At 42.1% G+C, this 17,654-nt stretch overlaps 1 protein-coding gene across 10 annotated transcripts in view; it reads left to right on the top strand.

Annotated features, from left to right (window-relative positions):
* The window catches only part of MCUR1 (mitochondrial calcium uniporter regulator 1), a 46,578-nt gene that overhangs the window by 15,121 nt on the left and 13,803 nt on the right, over positions 1 to 17,654 (top strand). For 7 of the 10 annotated variants that reach the window (XM_075416838.1, XM_075416840.1, XM_075416831.1 and 4 more), the window contains exon 9: positions 9,983 to 10,094. In XM_075416838.1, the coding sequence (XP_075272953.1) occupies positions 9,983 to 10,094 (112 nt within the window). Of the gene's footprint in view, positions 1 to 272; positions 4,109 to 9,982; positions 10,095 to 15,760; positions 15,827 to 17,654 lie in introns of those variants that run through there. The other 3 variants (XM_075416834.1, XM_075416833.1, XM_075416836.1) reach the window with 2 other exon arrangements.

The following is a 17,654-nucleotide window of genomic DNA, read 5'->3' as shown; positions in this document are numbered from 1 at the left end:
AACTGAGGGTTTCTTTCAGCCTTTTGACAGTTTTCGAGCCCAGTTTTCCTGCATTCTTTTTCCCCTTCCTTCCTTCTTATTTGTCATTTTTGTGCCCCTCCACCTTGAAATTGTTTGTTGTAAATTAAAAACCTTATTTTCTTACATGGGGAAGGGGTAGTGTTTATACTTGTAGTATTGTAGTAAGATGTGTACATAGCTTTCTGAAGAAATGTTCCAAGAGCTAATGATTTATTGTCTCGATTTTGCTCCCCATTTTTATTTTCTTTCAGGTTCAGTATTTACATGCCTTACTGTAGCACTGGGATTTTATCGTTTATGGATATAATAAAGCATCAGTTTAAAGGGACTTCTGCTGTCTTGGTTTCTGAAAAAAAGAAGTTTTATCTTTTTCTGGACTTTAACCGAGTCTTGATTGTTTTATTTATTCTGTAAAGCAGACTGTATGGAGAATGTAACCAAAGATGTGCCTAGAAACACACTGTACACATATCGTGCATATTTTGAAACTTACCTCTGATAAAAGCGTGGCATACGCATTTCTGCCATTTCCCTCCGTTCTGAGCTGCAGTACAGCTTGCTGCTGCAGAGTGCCATACAAGCAGAGGCTGGCATTCGTACCAGTCGTGTGGGGCTGCGTGCTGTGGAGAAGAATCTATGGAATTATGTTCCATTGCCTATTCGGACATGCCTGCTGGCATCAGTTGCGTGTATCACACTGAAATCTCAATGATTAATGTAAAACTGAAACTACACGTTTTGTGGCTTGGAGGCACTCTTGCATAAGTAGAATTTGTGTTAACTGAATCATGCTTCATTTCTTCCTTCTAACACTTGTTCGTACGTTTACTATGATCAAATATTTGGTTTGCTATTTTTATAACATTACAGTTATCTGCTTGTTTTCCAGATGGCCGTCCAGTCAGTCATGTTTCACGAAAGAGTACTGTGTGATGACAGCAGTGTTTGCTGCTGGTTTTGTTCGTAATATTTTTATAGAGGTTTTTGTGACTAACTTGCCTTTGGTACATGTACGTATCTGATACTCATTCCATATGCTAATGGTTACGTTTACCACTATAACTGGAAGCTGGAAATGCAGTAAAACACACCAGCTGTGTTAATTTATGGTTAAGTGATACAAAGTGTCTCTGGTGCTGCCTTCATGCTTCTGTAAAGGAAAGAGACTTTAAATGGTGGTTGTGAAGCAGTGTCGTAGGCGAGGGAACTGCAGTACTGGCAGTCTTCTGGGATTTTTGTTGTTTTATTTAAAAAAAAATACAATGATCCTGTTGGTGTTCAAATGTGGAGCTTTTGATAGTGGTGATAATAGCGAAAGCAGTAATGGAGACCTGCAAGGATGTTTAATCCAGTTCTGAGCAAGCCCACATGAACTAGTCAGTGCAACTGAAAGCAATGAAGGAAGGCGTCCGGTGTGTCCGTATCTCTGTCGTTCTTCCACTGATCAACGAGCTGCTTTAGTACCAGAGCTGCCATCTGTATTCCTTCAAAGGAAATCTCTCTTTCTTGCTTGCTCTTAGGAAGAGAGAACGACCTATGCACTGGTAATAAATGCTGTTAGAGCACAATCGTGGCTTTGCTTAATGAAAGTAAAGCTTTTGGCTACTTTGTGCCTGTACTGTCATAACCATTTAGCTTTTTTGGTGGTTGGGAGTGCCAACTTTGGTCATGTGCAAGTGCGGAGGAAAAGATGCATGCCTGTAACAATACTATACTGGCCCAAAATAAAGAATTTTGAATATTTCATAGAATATGCTGAGTTTTCATTATAAATGCAACTTTTTTATTTGAATTTCAGATCTTTGAACGTAAGTCACTGCTAATAGGACTTTTTAAAGCTAAGAATTAGCGAAGTTGACAACCTCTCTAACACACTGAGGAGGAAAGAACAGTCAATAATGTAAGGAAAACTATTACTGCAGAGTAACTTAACAGCATCTCTGAATTGAATGAATCTGTATTAAAGATCTTCACTTTTCTTGTTTAAAAAATGTTTCTTTGTGCTAACTTACAGGACTTGACACTTTCTCAAATTAGACTAGCGATAATTTAATGTTTGGAATGACTTCAGTGTTGGTTCCTTTCCAGGACAGGTAATTCTATATGTATCTGTGTAGTCAGTACATCTTTGCCTGTATGCCTGAGCATCTGATAAATAGTCGCTAAAATGATTATTTAGAACTAATTTTAAATATAGGGTCTATCCTGCTAAAAATAGATCCTATGCAAATAAATTTCTTTTAAGGGCAGGTGGAAGGAGGAGGTGAAAGATTGTGGAACAGCACTGTCCTGGGATTAGCAAAGTGTCAGGAAAGCTGGCACTTCTTGGTGAGTGTTCTGAACAAGGAATAGAGTTAATGCATCCTTCAGGAACAGGACACTATAAATTATTATCATTATTTCCTAGCTGATAAATTCTTCAAGTGTGATCTAAAAGCTTGTTACTCCTACCCTATGTGCGTAGATGCAAAATTTTCTCGCAGTTTCCTCTGATTTTAAAGATCAGTTTAGTAATTGTTCTAACACAGTCTCATCGTGTGTACTGCCTGTATTCACTGGTATGCCAAAAAGGTAGAAAATCCTGCCATATGTTTCCAGCCACAAATTCTTTCAAAGAGAGATTTAAACTCAAAGAATGAGCCTTTTGGTACAGGTAAGAAGCAAATAAATCGGGATGTACTACTAAATACCTCTTGAAAAGCAGCAGTTGAGTGTCAAATGATCACTAAATTCGTAAATAGGAGACCTAAGTTGGCAATACTCCAAATTTTTTTCTTGTAAGACTCTCTGTGTCATGCTGTATATTGTTTTTAGTCGGTAGTAATGTACAGAAATACTTTTTGGTTCTCTTACTTCAGATTTTGATTCTTAATTTGCAGAGCTCTTTCAAAAGATACAAGTGAAAAATAAAGGGGACTATTTTACCATAAAACCATTTCAGCTGTGAAAAACTGCCGTAGCTCACCCTTGACTCATAAATGGATATGTTCATTTCCTGCCTGGCAGGAAAAAAAGTGTAAAAGAAAAAATTTAATCTAGAAATGTTAGATCTCTCGGGCTCTCTTTCAGTTTGCAAGAGTGGAAGATGCAGCTAAAGCTGAGCTCCAGGTCATATTTGCTTTTGGGAAAAGCCCATCTCTATTGGGAGTATGTAAGAGAAGGAGCCTGCCTGTGCTAGAGCCAGCTGTGAGTTTTCCCTGTGAACTTCCACATTCACACAGCAAAGACAGGAGATTCTTTAAGGATTTATTTATTTCCTTTTGGGGAAGGAGATTGAGAGTCATTCCATTTGCTGGAAAACTGAAGTTGCTCCTAAAGCTTCTTTGTGTTTTGCAGAACAAATCGAGATCCAGAGTTCTAAAAATAAACAAACAAACAAACAAAAAAAAAATGAACAAAAACCTGTATTTACTTGTAATATATTAGTGGGAATATACTGCCTATCTTCTTTTCAGTAGAAGTCACTGGTATGTATTAGCTAAATTGTTTGCTTCAAGCATTTTATTACTGGTAAATCACACGCTGTCTAGCCCTTTCTCTAATTGGAAGTGTTGGTTGCGTCATTTCCCAGAATGTTGTAGAGTTGTACTTAAAACCGTGAGCTGACAAATGAAAACATATTTTTAATGAAGGTATGAAATCTCCAATTTTTCTAACCACAAATGTTTTGGTTTACTAGAATAAGCCTTATTCTATCTGTGAATATTCACTGAACTGACCTTTTCATAACTGGTGAAATCCTAGCTCCATGCAGCTGTGAACGGTTCCTGTTGACTTTGGAGAAGGCTTGCTTTTACCTGCTAGATGTTTTGGGTCATAGTGCTTCGCAGACTTTTCTTACTCTTGCTACCATCTGTGGGTCTCGCACAGGAAAACTGGTGGGGGTTTTTGCGTGGATATTTTTTTATCCGCAAAGTTAGCTGAATTCCTGTGACTGGTTCTTTTGAACTACTGGTCACAAGGTGTGAGCAAGACTTAGTTTTGCATCTCCCACTGAGTTTTCAGGTATCAAGTAAACTGCCTTTATTATGATTTCTGCAAGACAATTTGATATTTAAGAAAACTGCTATGTGAAGTGTCTTTTCAAGGAAGAAGTACACTGTAAAAACTTTTTTGAATGTTTTAATATATTGGGAAAAGTTGTATTCAGAAATTAAATGTTGATTAGTTTGACAATGGTGGTTTCTTTTTAATAATTTTTTCCTTCAGTTATCTGTATATTGAATTTATAGGGCTTTTTTGTTGTCCAGTGGGTTTTCTGTGTAAGAAATTCATTTTCTTCAGCCCCTAAATAGAAAGTTCATTTTCAATCAAATATGCATGTGGAATATTGGGGTTTGCTTTAATCAGAAACAAGTGTGTATGCTCTTTGAGATGGAGAGCCTGCTGTGTCTTTGTTAGGAAAGCTTCCTTTGGCTTGAAAATACGGGTTTTTTACCCTACTACTAAACATTTTAAAGCAGTAGTGTTGCTTCTTTATTTTACATTTCAATTCTGTCTTAGAGCAACTGCCTCTATCCTTAATGTGCAGTTTTGTAACTAGATAAAGATCACAGAGGGAAGATATAAGTGTTTGCAGAGTGTTCCTTTGAAATCTGTCCATTCCAGGAAAGAATATTCCAGTTTTCTTGGGAGGACGCCCAGCTGGTATCAAAAATGAAATACTGGAAATGAGTGACAAAGTATTGTGGCAAATGCCAAGCTTGAGCCAATGTTTATCCGCATAGTGAGGCACGTTAACGTGTTGTAATACTAAAAATACCCTAGCTCCCTTTGCTGCTCTGGTATGCACCCTATCAAACTCTTAAATGTTCAGTAGGTTCCTCACTGTATTCTGAAATTATATCAGCTTGGTTTGAGTCATGACTAATACTACTTGTGAATACTCTCTTGTTGCAGGAGTGAAAATGTAGTGAGCAAAAAAAGAAAGGTGGTGCGGTGTTTGTTGTTTTTGGTTTGGGTTCCCCCCCCCCCTGCAGATAAGTGGCACGTGTTCTGTGAGAACTTTAAACAGAACTGTATGATAATATAATAACGGCATACTTGTAGTGGGCAACTGAATTTGGTCAAATCAAGCTTGTGTACAGGGCTCCAGGGTTTGCTTCAGAACCAACAGCGTGAGTAACGGTTGTGTTGGCAGGGGGTGGGAAGGGGAGCAGGGCAGGTTTCTCAGCGTGAAGGGTAAAACTCAGAGTTTATACTGTTGATGTTTTCGTCTTGAGCATGCTTTGGTCCTTCTCCGTTGTCAGAGATCTTGTAGTCCTCTCATGCAGGGCTGTCAGCAGTGCCTGTTACTCCATGAGTAGGCAACTATTAAATATGTCACTCCTGATTGTGATGTTGTCCAGAATAATTCGCATCACTCCCAGTCATTCTCCTGTCTTTACCCAGGATCTGTTTTCTTGTTGGAGAGTTGTGCTAAGTGTTACATGTTTACAAAGCTATCCCGGTGATGCAAGAAATGAAGAAATACAAAGGCCGCTTCATCAGCTCCCTTTAAAGACTACTTACCACAACCAGATCCAGATAGTGGCTGGAGATTTTGATAATCTTCTATGTCTCAGCTTTCAAAGAATTCAATTCTAATGCCTCGTGATTTACATGCAGAGTTCCCTTGTGCTTCTTGGATGCCAGCTAGGCCAAGGCACCAGCTGCCTCCTGGTCTGAGCTACTGAACTCTTCACTGAGCTTTTAAGACCAAATAAAGCTACAGGCACGAGCCTATACTAAAAAAAATGAACCACTGGTGATGCACAGCTGAGAGTGAGAATGTCTGGTGTGGATGCTGCATGTGGGTTTCACATTTTCGTTCAGTATTTTTTTTTCCTGTAGTTAAGTTACTGTATCTCACGCTGTTGTACTCGCGTTGCAGTACCGTTCAGAAGCACTGGGTTCTGGGAGCTTTCAAGAAGCTGAAATTCCATGAAAGCTGAGGCGGGGGAAAGTGCAAAATAAGGCTCACACTTCCACAAGTCCATAGGAAAACTCTTGTGGTGATTTTAGTATTTTTGTTTCTTCTGAAGAGGACACTTGCTTGAAAATTAAGCTTTTTTTAGAAGCTTCTGAGTTTTGGGTTTTGGTTTTTTTTTTCCTAGTTACCTTCCAGCCTATGTGTTGCAGCACACTTCTCTGTGACTTATTTCATTTTTAATAATCTGATGTGGGCATACCCGTGACCACAGCTCTCAAAAAAAGCTGTGCTGAGAGATTACTCTGTGCTAGTCAGTAAAAATGCATCCAAGACTTCAGAAAAGGTACCAGCATGTTGCCCGCTAAGCTGTTAAGTAGTTAACTTGTCTTGTTCAAAACAGGGTCCCGGTTTTCCCTCAGGTGTCAGACCACACCTGACAAGTTATAAATTTGATGATTCATAAAGTGCGGTTAACTGGGGGGTTGGGAATGTCTGCGGAAGCTAATCCTGTTTGATAGAGAAAGCAGGGGCAGCCATCTGGTAACAAAGCAAGAATATGCTCACTGTGAAAGGTAAATGTTTCATAGAAACCTCATCTCCATTTACACAAATGCCAAGGTTTTGAAAGGTATTTTTGTTTTCTGCTGTTACCTAACAGAAGAAAAAAATAAGCATAGTTCTGTACTTGGGCACTCCTAGCTCATTTTCCTTTGCAGTTCCTAGCTTCAAATATTCAATATGTCATTTAATAACTACATTTTGGATCCTTTTATATGCCATTTGGAGTTTCAACGTTGTCTTCAAGCCTTTGCCCTCCCCCCCCCCCCCCCCAGGTTGTAGGCATATTTGGAGGAGGGAAAGGTTGGTTTTTGGTTTGTTCTTAATGAGGGATTTAATGTGTTTCCTAATGAAACGCTGTTTAATGCATTAAAATAGAATCACAGGCTCTCTAGCAAGCCCATACTTGTTCACTGAAGTTAAAGACTTATTCATATGTAGGTTTTGTGATCGATCTTCTGGTTGATGCTTGTTTAAGTTTTTGTACAAATTTTATTTCAAGTAGCAATTTAAATATTTCTGTATGCTGTTGGTACATCACCACATGCAGCAAAACCACAAGACCCTGAGGTACTCGAATATCTCTGAATAAAACAAGCCACAACAGATACAAATACGAGGGGGAAAAAATTGCAAGGTGCTAGAAGTCTATGTACTGTATAAATATCTAAGATACCAAATAGATAAGACTGTAGCAACAGTGAAAGAAAACATAAGCAGAGCCAGTTGCCTTGGTCTGTAAATAAAGGTTAAGGCGTGCAGTTCCTCCTTGCTCCTGGACGAAACCCAGCCATAGAGGCAGGCAGCTGCTTAACAACTGCCTTTGCAGCGCGTGTAGCTGCCTGTGCCTTTATCTGGTGGTGGGTAAATCCAGAAAATGGAGGCTTATTGTGTGTGCTTTTCTGTTGTCCGGGGATGAAATGCTTTATTGCAAATACGTGAGGGTTTATAGAAGATGCATTAGGCTTGGTGGGAAAATCATGGCTGAAACGTGTGGCGGAGGGGGCTGGTTGTTTTTTAGATCTTTTGTCCGTGTTGTTCTAATGCACTGTGTTTGAGTCCTGTTTGCAAACTACCAAAGGGTGACAGTTCCTTGCTGATGACCCACGATGAAGTAACAGGTGGGCCGGGTGATGCGGTGATATGTCGAAGTCAGAATGAGCTGTAGCGATGTTCATGAGATGGAATTACTGTAAAGAGAGCGCCAAAAAAAGGCCAAAACCAAGAAAAGTGAGTTGCTTCCTGAAGCACTGCAGACGAGGGGGGAAACCCTTGAAATACATAGACATAACGAAAGGGAAAAGCTCAGGAAATGGTGATGTTAAAGCAGTCCTGTGAGTGATAGCAGGTAGCGAGTTGCTAAGTTACGAGGCAATTTTGGACCGCAGCTATGTAGGCAGGGATGGTTTCACGGGTCTGTGCTGAAGTTCCCATGTTCAGGGATTATATGGAAGCATTACGTCAGCATCAAGTCATCGCGTGCAGAGTGCGGCGATTCTGTTCCTGGGAAAGGTATCTGCCCTGCCAGCGAAAGGAGCTGTCTTGGTCTCTGCTCCACCGAGGGCTGGCGGAGGGAGGGAGGGAGGGAGCACCAGCCTTGGTGCCTCGCTCTGTCCCACACTCTGATGAGTCCTCCAGATTCCAGCTCCTACTGAGATAATTATACCGAGAAATCCAGCTTTTAAGAGCAGAGACGTAGTTCTTGCCTGTTTTTCATAGCACTTCTTACTGGGGGCTGCAAGCACTTGAAAATTCTGCCCTCTCAGAAGAGACCCCAGCCTTCCTGAGGACTGCAAACAATGGCCCCTGGCATAATCTTTTTTGCAGTGGGCCTGAAATAGGACTGTTGAATGATCAAAAGAGACTCTAGTCTGTCGCTGGGATCCCGAGGGCTGAAGGGCTTTTCTCCCAGAATGGATTCTAGCCTTTCCGAAGACAAAGAACAGCGAATTCAGTAATGAGTCCCTAGCTAGCCAGCATAATAGATTCGCTCTGTTTAAACCTTGTCTCGAGAGACCTGTATGCGGGTTGCCTTTTTTTTATTTATTTGTGGTCTCTGCTACCATAGAGCTGAGATCGATGAAATTGTTCATCAAATATGTAACTAGCATTTGTGATGGATATTGATGAATGTGGCTAAGTACAGCTAGGTGTTACACAGACTTTGTTTCTTGCACTGATGCGGTGGAGTTACATAGGCTGTTGCCAGAGTCTTGATTTGATTCTTTTTGGTGTGCGATCAGTGTTAGTCAACTAGTCAGACTTAAGAAGCCACCTTTGATCTGTGTGACTATTATGATTCTCTGAGCTTTTTCTGTAGTACATCCAATTTAATTTAGCATGGATTGCTACCTCCAGTAGTATGGGAGGCTTTTCAAATAGTACAAAGGAAAGAATACTTGGAGATGTAAAAGGAAAATTGCGTGAAAAGAAGTATAGTTTTACCAAGGGTAGACTGTGCCAGACTCATTTGGCAGCTTTCTTTGGTAATAACTGTATAATAGACTTTATAGGCGAAAGAAAAGCGATAGATCTAATAGATCTTGACTTTAGGTTCCACATAACCTGACTTGAAGAAGATACAGAGATAATGCGGTTAAGATGTAACCTCGTGATGGGAAGACAAAGAGTCCTGTTCACTGGTGTTCAAGAACGACCAATTCAAACTATAAGTGTTCTGGAGAGGCTTTACTAAGATGTTCTGAAACTTGATTTATTTAGCCTGAAAAATGAAAACTGAAGCTCGACTGACTCTGGCTGTGTTCTCAAGGGTACTATGTTAGTAGCAAACACAAGAAAAGGGAAAGAATTATTTAAGGTGAATGACACAGACTTGCCGTAAGTACGTTCAGGATGAAAATTATAAAGATGTCCCTGACAACCAGAGAATTTAGGATTTGGAATAGTGGTCCAGTAGAAGCATCAAGAAGAAATCTGTTTGGAAGACGAGCATGAACCAACATGGTCACATTATACTTTGTGGTGCTGATGTCAGCAAAGACGGGACTCCATAGGGAACTACTTCTGTCGTAGGTTTATATAAACACTGGAGGGAAGTGCTTTTTAGTTTTTGGCAAGCCAGAAACTTTCACTGGAGTTGTAACTGCAATATTGCTTCAAGTGTCAGGACTATGTCAGCATTTTTTTTACAGTAATTTCAGTAGATCAAAAAACACATGTCATGCCCTAGTGTTCAATGAGTATGAAAAATGCGATTTTTTTAAAATGGGTCGTGCTTTTTTTTTAGTCTTCCAATCTTCTGCCAATGCATCTGAGAGAATCTACTGTAAAACTCCAGACAGCACTAATGGGCTACTCCCCTCAATATAGCATGAGTTTGAAAGGGGAAGCATCTAGATTTTGAAGTGCACTAAGCCTTATTTTCATCTTGAAATAATCTTTTAAATTTCTTTAAAGATATTTTTAATATATGTGAGCATGTGATTATAGCTAAAGAGAATTTGCACTTCAATTATCCTCCCTTCCTGCTAGGTCCTCGGCAAATGAACAATCCCAGGAAAAGTCTTTACCTTGGGTGCTCTCTACCTTGCTGCACCTCAGTGGATCTTCTGTCCTGCTCCCAGAAGTCCAAACGCGAAACAGGGTAAGTGTCTATATGTATTTGTGTGTGCACACATGCAGGGAGGGCAAGCAAGGACACATCTGCCCTGTCCTACATCCACTGTGCCCAGCCGTTGTGTTTACGCACGCAGTTATGTCTGTACACACAGTCCTAGTAGGAACAAAGGAGTTTCTTTCACTGTTATGAAAGTCATTTCTTAGAGTGCCAAAGTCCTAGGCCCACAAGCAATTTGTTTGCTTTGCAGTCTTCTTGACCTCCCTCTGCGGTCTGCACCTTCCTTTCCCTACTCTTAGGGGGCCTACAGGAAAGATGGGGACAATCTTTTTAGCAAGGCTTGTTGTGACAGGAGAAGAAGTAATGGCTTTAAACTAAGGGAGGGGAGATTTAGACTAGATATGAGGAAGAAATATTTTACCATGAGAGTGGGGAAGCACTGGAACGGGTTGCCTGGAGAGGTAGTGGAGGCCCCATCGCTGGAAACATTCAAGGCCAGGTTGGACGGGGCTCTGAGCGACCTGATTGAGTTGAAGGTGTCCCTGCTCACTGCAGGGGGGTTGGGCTAGATGACCTCTAAAGGCCCCTTCCAGTCCAAAGCACTCTATGATTCTATGATGATTCTATGATTACTCAGCCCCGAACTGCAAAAGCCAACTCGTTTCACCACAGCCTTGGTGCCTTGCTCCCCTCCTCTCCGCGTACCTCTGCTGCTCCTCACTGCCCAGCTCCTGCAAGACCTCTTGCTGGAGATCGGGAGCAGTATTTCAATGGCGGGCCTCAGCCCAGCTGAGACTGGTAGGAAGCTGCAGCCATTTTGAGGGGAAACAGATAAAATGGAAGCCTTTCCTGGTATCTTCATGTCAGAAGTAACCTCTGCTCCTTTTCCATTCACCGACTCCAACTGCTGGTCATCCATCCAGCTCTCGGACCTTGCAACGCCGCACTGCAAGCTTCTGTTTTCTCATGCTCTGCTCAGTCACCCTGCACCGCTGGCAACACCATGTTTCACCTTGGGTGAGGTGACACGCATACTCTGTTCCTGAAGTGCTGTCATCCTGCCCTCCTTGGCCGACAGAAGAGTTGCCGTAACTGAGATATTAAGGTTGATGGGGAGAGGAAATTAAGTGACTAGGGAGGTGCAAGCTTTCAGCTTGCCTGTCCTCTGTTATTTACTACTTTGTTTACGTTTCCTGGGGAGAAATAGATAAGGCCCTTTGAAGCAGGTTCTTAACTGGCAGTTTGGTAGATCAGCAGTGGGAGCGTGTATTGAAGAAACTGGAATAAACAACAAAACCAAAACATAAGGACATGATTCCACCAAATGTCCCAGAGGGAGCACTCGGAGCAGACGACGTTTATTGCTCAATGTAGTCCAAAGTCCAGGCAGAGTGTGGATGCAGTCCAGCGGAGCTCTCCTAAAGCTGGGAATGGAGAGTGCACGGAGAGCAGACTGCAGAGGAGGCAGCATGTTTTCCTTTGGAAAGGGGCAATAATGACTGTGCAGTAGACTGGAAATATTTAGCTATATAAAAGGTATTGGTGTTAGCAGATTTCACACATTTCTTTATTAAAAAAATAAATCAGACATTAACTTTTAGTGTGAAATAGCAGGTCAGTCACCATTTCTTACACAAACTATTGCAGCTGAAAATGACTGTGGGAAAACTTCCTAATTAGCCCTGTCATTTTTTTTTGTTTGTTTTTTTAAGAAAAGAAAAGAAGCTGAACTTCTGAATCTAGTTTCCTGTGGAAACAAAGCTTACGCAATCAGTGTTTGTCCTTTGTCCTGTACCTAATAATTTTTGTAACCCTGTGGCAAGTCAGATTTTGACTCAAGTTGAAAGAGTGATGATGTTAGACATAATTTTTTTTTTTAAAAAACAGTTCATAAAATCTGGCAGCAGAATGAGGGATGCGGTCAGGCTACTGCCTTGACCGAAGAAAAGGCAAGAGTATCTCAGCCATTGTGTGTTGCTTGCCAGCCAGCTGGCCAGCCAGCAGACACGTGCCGACAGTGAGTATTTCTGCAGCTCCAGACTAGTCCCAGGGTTTGTTGTCTCTTGGTAGTGACAGTGTCATTGGAGGCATGAGGAGGGCTGGGATTATTGTGGTGAAGGAGAAAGATGTGGGACAAAGGACACAAATCCATAGGAAATCAGGCTGTGTTAGTTCTGCTGCTCAGGAACAACATGTTTGTCTAACAATAGCTTTCTGCCCAAGCACATACGTCACAACTAGATTAGATTTCTATTTGCATACCTCCTTACCTTTCTGAGGAATGCCTCCGGCATAAAACTCCTCAATTTCTCCTTCTTCCTTAAGGCATGGCTCTCTCCTGGAGACTAATTGTGAAAGTTGCATCTTGTTTCTGAACAGATTTATTACTTTGTTTACTTAGTCAGATGAACTGGGTTTAATAGCAACAACATCAAATGTTTGCTGCTTTTTTTAATCCTCTTGGCTCTTCAGAAACAACATAACAGAGAGCGAGCAATGAGCTGGATGCGGTTCCATGTCGTGCGCACACACTGAGAGCAGAACCTGAGGACAGTATTGTGCAACATAAACAAGGCATAAATTTATCCTGCAGAACCCTCATAGCTGATGATCTGAGAGGGAAAGAATCCAATGGATTTCTGAAGCATAGGATGAGCCCGTAGCACTGACAGGAAGAACAGGATTTTTCTGTTTTCTTGTAAACTGAGCACACTTTATATGTACTTGTTGAAATAATAAGTATGGGGAGGGGGGCAAACCACAAGAAAACTTTTGCAGCCACTGTTGAAAGGAATGCGGTAGGATCCAAGGGAGTTTTTAATCTTCAGGGAGAGAGAACAGGAGCTGTGCTTTCTGTCTTCTGTAGTCTAAGGTCTGTATTATGCTCATTACAATGATATCAGTGCTTCTAAATTAAAATAGCAATGCCCAGATTCCACAGGGATGTGTGTCACAGAAATGCATGTGCTAGTAATTAAAACAGAAATATTTTCAAATATTGCTGCAGAGTCAGACAAGAACCTTTTTATGCAGTTGTGTAATAAGAAAAGGAAGCTGTAGCCAAGCTGGGGGGGCAGCATTAATACACGACAGAGCCGCTGACGCAACGTGAGACCTTGTGTGCTATTGTTGCGGCTAGCCACACTGAAGAAAAGAAGTGTTTTCAAATACTAGGTAGCGTTTCAGAAGCTCAGCTTTTACAGAAGTCCATCCAAACCCCAGCTGAATGTTCCCGCTGCTAACTGCTTTGAAAATTCACCCCAAAGAATAACCAGACACCTAGAAAGAAAATGAGATACAATTACAGTGAAACAGCTATTACTTGATTAGATCCTACCACTGGGCTACTTGGTGTCCAGCCATTAGCATTGTGCCTTTGCAGGGGCAAGTATTTGATGCTGCAGGGGAACAAAAAGGCACAAAGAGCCAAATAAGCTGCACTGCACTTGGCGGGGGTAGGGTCCCTCCCGATCCCCCCATGGACAACGGGTTGGTGAAAAGCAAGACAGAGCAATTACCCTAATCACAGTCTTAGCGAATGTGATTAATGATCAAACAGTTTTCCAACGTTTTGGCAAATCCTGTCTCAGTGTTATTTGCCTTGAATTCCTCCCACAGCAAGAAGCCGTGTAAGTTGACGAAATGCAAATGCAAAAAGCACTACCTTTTGTGTCCCAGGGGTGCTATAACTTGATTATATCCAACCTACTCTGTAGTAGCTGACCTAATTTCTTCTGTTGTTATAATTTTAGAAGGAAGTTTTTACAGGCTCTTTGTACACAATGCAGATTAGTATTGTTCAAGGTATCTGGAACAAAAAAGGAGATGAAAAATAATCCTTTGTTCCTGGTACATGGTTGGTTTAATTTTAGTTGGGTGTGTCTGGTGGAGGAACAGAGGAGCCTAATTTTAAGACTTTCTGATTTTGTTCACGTTGCATTTATGTGTTCTGAGGCTAAAATAAAGCTTGTGTTGCACATGTATGGTGACAAATGAATTAGCTCCGGTCATCAGCATAACTGCTAGGAAATTTTACACTGGGTCAAACCTAATGTATTTGGTACACTTGCAATGTAGCAGCTCAGGTCCACTTTCAAAACAAACACCTCAAATGTGTCATTAAAGGCTAAAATACACCCACTGTGGCTGCACGAGTTCTCGGCTGTGCCGAGGGGATCCTGCTAAATGAACACTTTGCTCAGTGCCGCGGCGAAGGGGATGAGATTTGTCTCACACAATTTTTGCAGTAGTTTGCTATGGTCTGCCAATGTTTGCTCAGTCGCACCCAGCCAAACTGGTTTACGCTGTTTCCTGCCTCATCATTTGTAAGTAATCCTTTTGCCTTTTTTTTTTGTTTCTTGAAACTTGCTGATGTTCACAGTTGTGCTAGCGTTGTTATTAGAAAGTATCAAGGTGGAAAAAATAGAGTGGGCTTCAGAGGCCTTGTCCGGAGTTCAGATTTAGCTGCTCATTTAAGCAATTAGTATATATGACTGAGCGTATATATATGATGAGCGTATATATATGATGAGCAGTGCTTCAGAGCCTTCCCAGCCCTTTGCTACACGGTTCAAGTAACTACGTTTTTCTGTAGTGGCACGTGCCTAGAGAGAAGTCAGAAAGCGGTTTTTGAATGGCACAAGCTGAAACCTTTCCGCTTGCGCGCAAGGGGAGAATGGCTGGCTTGCACCAATTGTTAATCCAGCAATGTGAACTCTGGGGAAATGAAGTCTCTTGAATAGATATGACAGCAGTCCTAATTTAGAGTAAAGCATTCTGGGACAGAATAAATGGCACAGCAGAGAGAGAAAGAGAGCTGGAAGGAGCCTGCAGAAACAGTGGATGAGTAACCTAGGTTATTGTGATAATGAGATTATGTTTTGCTTTGAGATGTACTCCTGTAGGGAGGGACTGAGTCACTTCGTCTTGGCCTGTGTCACCGGGAGGGGGAAGATAGGTGTTATTTTTAATGACCAAAATAGCTGTACAGCTGCCAGGGAGTGCCTCGATTCCTGGGCCCCCCCCTCACAGCCCTCCGGGAGAGTTACGGATGCCTCCATGCCACCAGTCACTGTTGTCCAGCCGAGCACCTCCAGCCCTCCCTTACGCCCAGCCATCGCCCCACTTGCCCTCTGGGTTTTCCAGCTTCTCCACCCATGTTTGGCGGGATCGCTTTTCTCCCCGGGGTCTGACCTGGGAAGCAGCTGACAGCAGGGCCCCCACAGCCTCCCACCCTGCTTTCTCTGGGCTGGGGCTTCCCCCTCAGAACTAGGATGCCCGGAGCCCCCTGGTACAAGGGAAGATCTCTGCGCTGCCGGGAGCCCCCTTCTCCAGGGAGCGCAGCTTTCGTCTCCCCGCAGGCATGGCAATGCTATCGGCCCCTGCTGAGGCGATGTTTCATTTCCCCACTTTATCTTCGAGCGCCAAGTAGAGCATTTCATATCTATGAAATGTGTATATTATATATCCCCTTGCACTGATATAACGTACAATGGGAATAGGCTGGTGTAAGTCCCTTTTATACAGCTTATCAGCCTCTCTAACAGGGTATTCAGGGTGTTTTAATTATATCGATGTAGTTGCAGCAGTACATAGTTCTCTGTGTAAAAACAGGGTGAGAAAAACCCCCTAGGTAAGAGACATTTTGCTGGCCAGCTTCAGAAAAACCTTCACATGCATAACTTTTGTTTCAGGTGTCCTGCTGTCCTCCGCACATGAGAAGCCCATTGTTTCTAATCGGCTGATTAGTCATTTGACGAGTAAGTGTGTTTCAGCCTGTCTAGCTCCATACATGACTAAACTGAGTAACTACATAATTATACTCCTGTAACTCCAGCCTTCTCTGCTGCGCCCCTTTCCTGCCGTAGGTTTGTTTTATTCTCTCCTGTCTGTCACGTCCATCATTCAGACCGTCTGCTCCACTAGCAGAAAGCGCAGTGCCCAAGGCGGTGTTTGATCGTGGATATGTTCTGTATTGATACATTTTACAGCTTACTCGTTCAGCTCAGAATTCAGAGGTGATACTGATTTTAAAATCTGAAGGAGAGAAAACTCATCTTCAAGTGTGTCCCAACTTCTGTCCAGCCTTATTCATTGCTTTGAGTGTTAGGCAGAAGTGTCACCAGGGTTTTTATGGGACTGGTTATCCCCCACAATTATGAGCATTCATATGGCTTATGGCAGAGGTGGCAGAGCTACATCAGGCTCTGGGACTCCAAACTTGCAAAATTACTTTGTTTAAGTTGGCATTAACAGAGCTACGCACAACAGCACTGTTCAGAGGATGAAGCCCTAAATTAGAAAGGCTAAGCAGAAATTCAAAGAGACTATGGAATTGCTGGACGGGGCAAAAAAGCTGTTAGCCTGGAAAGTCCGTCTCATTAATTTTCTTCCTTCCTTTGTGCAGTGCGACCACAATTTCTATCCTGTATATTGTCCTTAAAAATATTTTAATATTTTTTTCAGTGCACTCCAGGCAGTCAATAGATTCTTTCCTGTATTTGTGATTGCTTGACTTTCATCAGCTTCTGTTTATTTGTTCATTGTACTTTTTAGTCCTTCAGTGGAGGGAAAAAACCCAACTGCTAAACCCATTTTTTTCAGTTTCATGTAAATGTTCTTTAATCACTGTTGGGCTTTTTTTCTTTCTTTTAAGGCTGCTAAATTAGGAGTTAACTCCAGTCTCCTAGCTAGTTTCTTCAAGTTTGCCCGAAAGGGGCAGGGTGGAAGGGGAAGATAGCTTGCTCAAGCATTACGATTTGTATTTTAGCTACTCAGGCAGAATGAAAAGCAGTATGAAGCAAGAAGTGTCCACAAATTTTACAAGGATTAATGTTTGCATCACTGATAAAGTAGAAGAAGAAATGCATGGCATGGTAAGAAGTAAAAGTGATCAGAAGAGGGTGTGACTGTGAAGGAGGAAGAAAATTAAAAGTTGAATGATGGTAAAAGAGGGAGTCAGGGGAGGGATTTAAAGAGGTGAGAAACTGGGCAAGAATAATTGTACTGACTTTTGATTTGTAATAGCAGGGAAGGGGCAATTATAGATCTCTCCCATAGGGATACAGGGGAGATGAAAAGAAACGAAACATGCAAGAGTGCTGTGATTTTGAGAGAAGAGGTTGCAAAGCTTGAACATGGTCTGGCTGCCTTGGGGTAGGACTGGCTTGGATTAGTCCAGGCAACAGGGTAGGACGAAAGGAAGGACAACGCTTAGAAAGAGAGCAGGGGGATTGGAGTAGCACTTCAAGGGTCTCCTCAGAAGTTGAGCAGCAGCCATGTGAAAGTCAAACTGGCAAAGACACTTCCCCAAGAAGACCTAGTGGCAAAAATGCAGGATTGGATGGATGGAGAAACCAAGATAAACGCATACATCACCGATGCAGAATGCTGCCAACGTGACTGGGTACTGCTCCACAGGGAGAGGCAGAAGAGAGGAAGCCTGCCCAGATTTCCATGGTGAATTCGAATGGAAAAGGAAGCCTCAGCTGTCAAAAGGGAGAAGTGAGGACAGAGTTGTGAAAGCCAAGGAGAGAAAGTGTTGAGAGGAAAGATAAAGTTGGCAGAGAGATGACAAAAGTAAGGGAC

The sequence above is a fragment of the Opisthocomus hoazin genome, chromosome 3 (assembly GCF_030867145.1).
Source record: "Opisthocomus hoazin isolate bOpiHoa1 chromosome 3, bOpiHoa1.hap1, whole genome shotgun sequence".
In the NCBI taxonomy this organism is placed as follows: domain Eukaryota; kingdom Metazoa; phylum Chordata; class Aves; order Opisthocomiformes; family Opisthocomidae; genus Opisthocomus; species Opisthocomus hoazin.
Note: the sequence above shows the minus strand (reverse complement) of the source record. Positions and strands in the feature narration are given on the sequence as shown.